At 28.5% G+C, this 5,162-nt stretch overlaps 1 protein-coding gene across 1 annotated transcript; it reads right to left on the bottom strand.

Annotated features, from left to right (window-relative positions):
- Positions 1-2,268: 2,268 nt before the first annotated feature.
- LOC131045834 (uncharacterized) lies at positions 2,269-2,712 on the bottom strand. Its single transcript, XM_057979491.2, has one exon. It carries the CDS (start codon positions 2,710-2,712, stop codon positions 2,269-2,271), a length of 444 nt encoding a protein of 147 aa, XP_057835474.1.
- Between the last annotated feature and the right edge of the window lie 2,450 nt (positions 2,713-5,162).

Genomic DNA, 5,162 nt, shown 5'->3' with positions numbered 1-5,162 from the left:
ATCACTAATTCACATAAATCAACCTTCAATAAAAGCACACCCGAAGGAAGAAACAAAATGAATACTAGATCATCACATTCTCTACACTAAATATTTTCTTAGCTTAGAATGCACTTCAATGTTTAGAAGCACAAAATAGTCCTACCAATCCAAACATTCTAGTGTAGTCCAAAACTTTAATGATCAATAAGGTGAACCAAGAGTTAAGAATATGATTGTATACAATCATTATGTGAACCTATAATATATCCATGTTTGTTAAATAATCGTTAGACAAATTTATATGCATTTGACAATGCATGTGAGAACCATATATTTGTAAAATATATTTTCAAGCGTTGAACCTCCTCTACATAATGATTAAGATGCTAATTTAGAGTTGAAACTTTCTCAATAGCATCAATCACTATCAACAATTTTCTTTCTACTACCATTTTTTATTTATTTTAGTTTTCATTGCATTTATACTAACTAGCAACACCTACCATTTTTTTCATTATTAATTTTACTTTAAAAAAAAAAATCTCCACACAAAAACAATGTGATTCCTCTAACCAAGCCTAAATTTCTTCTTAATATTCAATCAAAATTTATTTTTAGATATCATTCCAAAAAACATCTTTTAATATCTCTATTAAACTTTTTTTTTCTTCCTCTCATCCCTTAGAGGATGATAATATTTTACCCTAAAATTAATATTCTCCAATTTATGTTTCATATTGCATTAAACGATATTCTTTTGTTTAAGCTATATATTCCAAATTATCACTTACTATTCTTTGTTTTATATTAAATTTGTACACCCTTTTATTATTTATATTCTTTATTGATATATTAAATTATTTTTAATAAAAAATTAGTGTAAATTTTTTTATTTACATTATCAGAATGCAGTCAATTTTTTTATTAATATTATCATGATGCATTTTTTATTAATTTTTAATGAAACTGTAAATTGAGTGTAAATATTGTCAAGTCCCACGGCATTTTCTTTTAGAATTTGTGTTAGATGTAAGTTTTGAAGATCTGTCATCAATGTTTTATAATAAATTTGCATAATATAATAATCATGCAACATAAACAATTTTATTAATATAATTCAATAGTTTTATTCATTTTTATCAAAAATTTAAAAATTAAAAAATCATACACCTGAGGAAAAAAACTTGAAATACTGCATAACTACTAAACTTTAACAGAAAGCACATTTTGATAAAGTTTTGAGTGAATAATGGACCCTTCATAATACATGACACTCAAAAGTCCAGAAACATTCACGTGAATGTTGATTCATAAAAACAAAGCGACTTTAATGAGATTTTTAGATAAGAGAAAGCAAAAAGTGAGACCACGAGAATTTCTTGTAAAGATCTTTAACAAACTGGTTACCCTCTCTGGAAATGAGATTTCAACTTTCAGATTTATCTTCAAATTAATTGTTTAAATACTTTATACTTCTGTTTTACTAATCTAGAATTTCTTTAACAAAATTTGAAAGATTAATCATGTAAATAATTATTCTATCAATGTTTTCAATAATAGTCTATGATTCATTGGTTAGACAAAATTGTTTACATAGATCATGAATGAAAAATTATGTAGATGATAAGAATTAAAAATTAACAAGCTAATTTATCATAAACTGTAAAAATTTCATACATTTAAAAGATTGTATGTTTACTCTTTCTGCCGTTAAAATATTTTGTTGGTGAAACGGTTATCAAGATTCAAACCCCTGTTAGACCAAGATCCCCTGTTTGTGACCTCACTGGTTCATAGCTCCAGATCAAAAGCGTTGCACATAAACTAGCTTTTCTTAACCAATAATTTTCGAATAATCCACCCAACACTACCACAATTTTTTTTTTCAATAATCCATCTTACCTTACACGCCAAATTTCATGCAGTGTAAGTTGATAAACCCAATCTTCTTAATTGCACGTAAATATAAAATGAAATCTAAATTCTGAACAAGTGAAATGAAAGGAGGAAAATTAGGGTTTTTATTAAGAAGAATAACGATCTGCATGACTGGACAGAACTCTGAATTAAAATACATCATTCAAGAGCAAACACTAAGACATAACTTGAGCACAAACAGAAAACAAATTTAAACTTACTACACTGTAGGAGAATGACTGGCATTCGACTTATTCCATGCAACTCCATGCAGAAGAAACAAACCATTACAACAACAGTACTAAAGACAACAATTAAAACAGGAAACTACTTGTGAAATCAGCCAGCCAAGCAATTCAATTGATTAATCTATTCCCCTCTGGCATAGTACTCAACAGGGAAGGTCCTTGAAAGCCCAGCAATGCTTTTGAAGTGAATCTTAGGGGGAGTGCTATCATCCACATAGATCTCATTCACAGGCACCCACACCAGCATGTCCTTGGCCTTGACACCCTTGATATCCTTCATCTTTTTCTTCTCCATCTTGCATGATATGTCTGGTGAATACTGAACATGCTTATCAGCCTTCTTGAAGTGGTGTTTCACCTCAGCCTTCTGCTTTATCCAAACATCACCAGTATCCTCATTGATCCCTGCTTCATAAACATTTTCTAATGGCAGAAGCCCACCAGGAAGATCATAGGTCTCTATCACTTCAATGGCCTTGTCCAGAGCACCTTCTCCTAGAACACATGTTGTATTGTTCTCCTTCTTCACCTCAACATCATCAGTGTTAATATGGGCCAGAGACATTTTATCCAACAACCTTACAACTCTTATCAAGAACAAATATGGAAAGATAGAGCTAGAGAAGCCTGCTTTGGAATGATGAACTTCTAAAGAAACAGATGGGTATTTATAGTAAGGAAAAGGATACTTCCATGCATTTACTATAATGAGAGTATGGGAGAGTAGAAACAGATCTTAATGACAGTATTGCTCACCACATTTAATGAGTTTTGATGATCAAATTTTAATTGCTTGACATGTGGTCTGCTTGAAATCGGTGGAGATGATTTGGCCTAGCAGTTAACGTAGTGGGTGGATGAAAAGAGGGATATTGAATGGGATGGTGTGATGTTGGAGATTGTTATTAGGTGGATATTTATTGTAGTTTACTATGTTTGGCGAAGACTTGACATTGTGATGCATTTTTGCTCTTAATGGCTGTACCAAAACAACCCAAATAGAGTAAATAGGTCTATAGCAGACTTGGTTGCTGTTGACCATGTTCAGGTTTTTTTCACATAAAATCATGTCAACGTTACTTCTAAAATTGGTTCTTGATAAAAATATAAGTGCAAAAGTGTCATATACTTTAATATTATATTTTTACATTATTGGAATCTAAAGATTGTGTTTCTTGATATGATAAAATCACATTCCCTTTGGGACCTTTTTTAAACTGAGGTTTGAATGTTGAATTCCTGTTGAGATATGTAATTCTATTTAAGCAGATTTCATTTGAGAACTTCAAAATGAGAGAAGCGTTGAAGTTTTTATTGGAAAATTTTATAATTATATTGATTATTATTATGATTTAATATTATAAATCTTTATATTAAGAATCATATAATGATCTTAAAGAAAAAATAGCAAATAAAATAGTTTCAAATCAGCATGTATTTGGATAAGAAAGATTGAAATTATAAAATGCTATGTAAATAAAATAAAAAATAGTTCTTCAAATAAAATAAAGTAATCAATGTAAATAAAATAGCTCTGCGTTATGTTAGTTTTATACATTCACTTTAAGTTGTTTAGTAGTAAAGAAATGTGCTATTAAATAGTTGATGACATAAGTTTTTGTGGGCTCATGGTTGAATAGTTCACAATTATTTTTATTTCACAAAGTTATTGCATGTAGTATTTGGTGGACAAGGCTATAAATGTTTGGATGTATTGACTATTTTGGAGCTGTTTTAGATCTCATTGCTAGTTTTTTAAATGCATTAATAAAAATAAAAAATAAAAAAAATCATAAAGTTTTATATTTTGTGTTATAGCACATTATTAGAATTCATAGACATCAACATGTATTTTCTATGGTAAACATATTGCTAATTGTAGTATCAATTTTTCAATGCATTTGAAAATTCAATGCTTATTTATTATCACAATCTACTAATAGACAATTAAAATGTGTTATGTTGTGGTCTTTGTCTTATTACATTAATCAACCTACATATTCATTTAAGATTTGTTTTCTCTTTCCAACCTTCAACAACAAAGTACAAAAATATTTCAAATCTATATTTTGATTTTACATTCTAAGGGATGTTCGTAAATAGAATGTTTTGAATATCAAAAAAATGTTTAATTAGGGCTTTGTCATAAGAGTCTAATCTAAATTTTCAAAAATTGACTATACAAACTACATCACATTGATTATAAATCTATGAGATATATCTCCATAAATATGATGTCTTCTTTCCACAAGCTTTGAAGTCCCTTAGAGAAGTCTTCAAAATTGAAGAGATAAGATATTTATAGTTTTTTAAAAGCCAACTGTTGCATATGTATATATTTAGAGCTATTAGATGTTATGTTTAACTAGAAGGATCTTAAATTACATATACGTGTATCAACCATTTGATAGTCCTCTTAAGTGTCATTCAAAATAAAGAAGAGACTTAGAAGGTATGTTAATTTGCTAGCATTGATGATTATGTCCACATATACTCAAAAGCATCAAATAAGTCTTAACCCTATGAACTTGAATAAATTTATAACTATATTTTAAATCATGTATCTCTTCAATAATGATAGTTTTTCCAATATATTGTACACAATAAGGCAAAAAATATATTATTCTTAGAAATTAAAAAGAACATAGAATTCTCTTTTTTGTATGCAACATGCATAGTAGTAGCATCATCACTTAATAAGAAGACCCATTCCTACATACTAAAATGTGGATTAGAAATAAATCTAGGTGTGATGCTCTTTAATAGACATGTGAGTATAATATCGATTAATTTATTTTTTCCTAAATGTGCTCTACAAATGTGGGTTTATGGAACCCTATGGTGTCATTATGTTTAAAACGATTAAATTAATTAAGCCTTAAAAATATTTTGTTAGATTCAATAATCAAGTGGTAAACCTGATCGAGTAACCTTATAAACATAATTTAATATGTATTAACACATAAATTCTAAAAAATAGGATATACATGCCTATGCCATTTATAAACTAATTGA

The sequence above is a fragment of the Cryptomeria japonica genome, chromosome 5 (assembly GCF_030272615.1).
Source record: "Cryptomeria japonica chromosome 5, Sugi_1.0, whole genome shotgun sequence".
Taxonomy (NCBI): domain Eukaryota; kingdom Viridiplantae; phylum Streptophyta; class Pinopsida; order Cupressales; family Cupressaceae; genus Cryptomeria; species Cryptomeria japonica.
The sequence above is the reverse complement of the archived record's forward strand: the minus strand, read 5'-3'. Positions and strand labels throughout refer to the sequence as shown.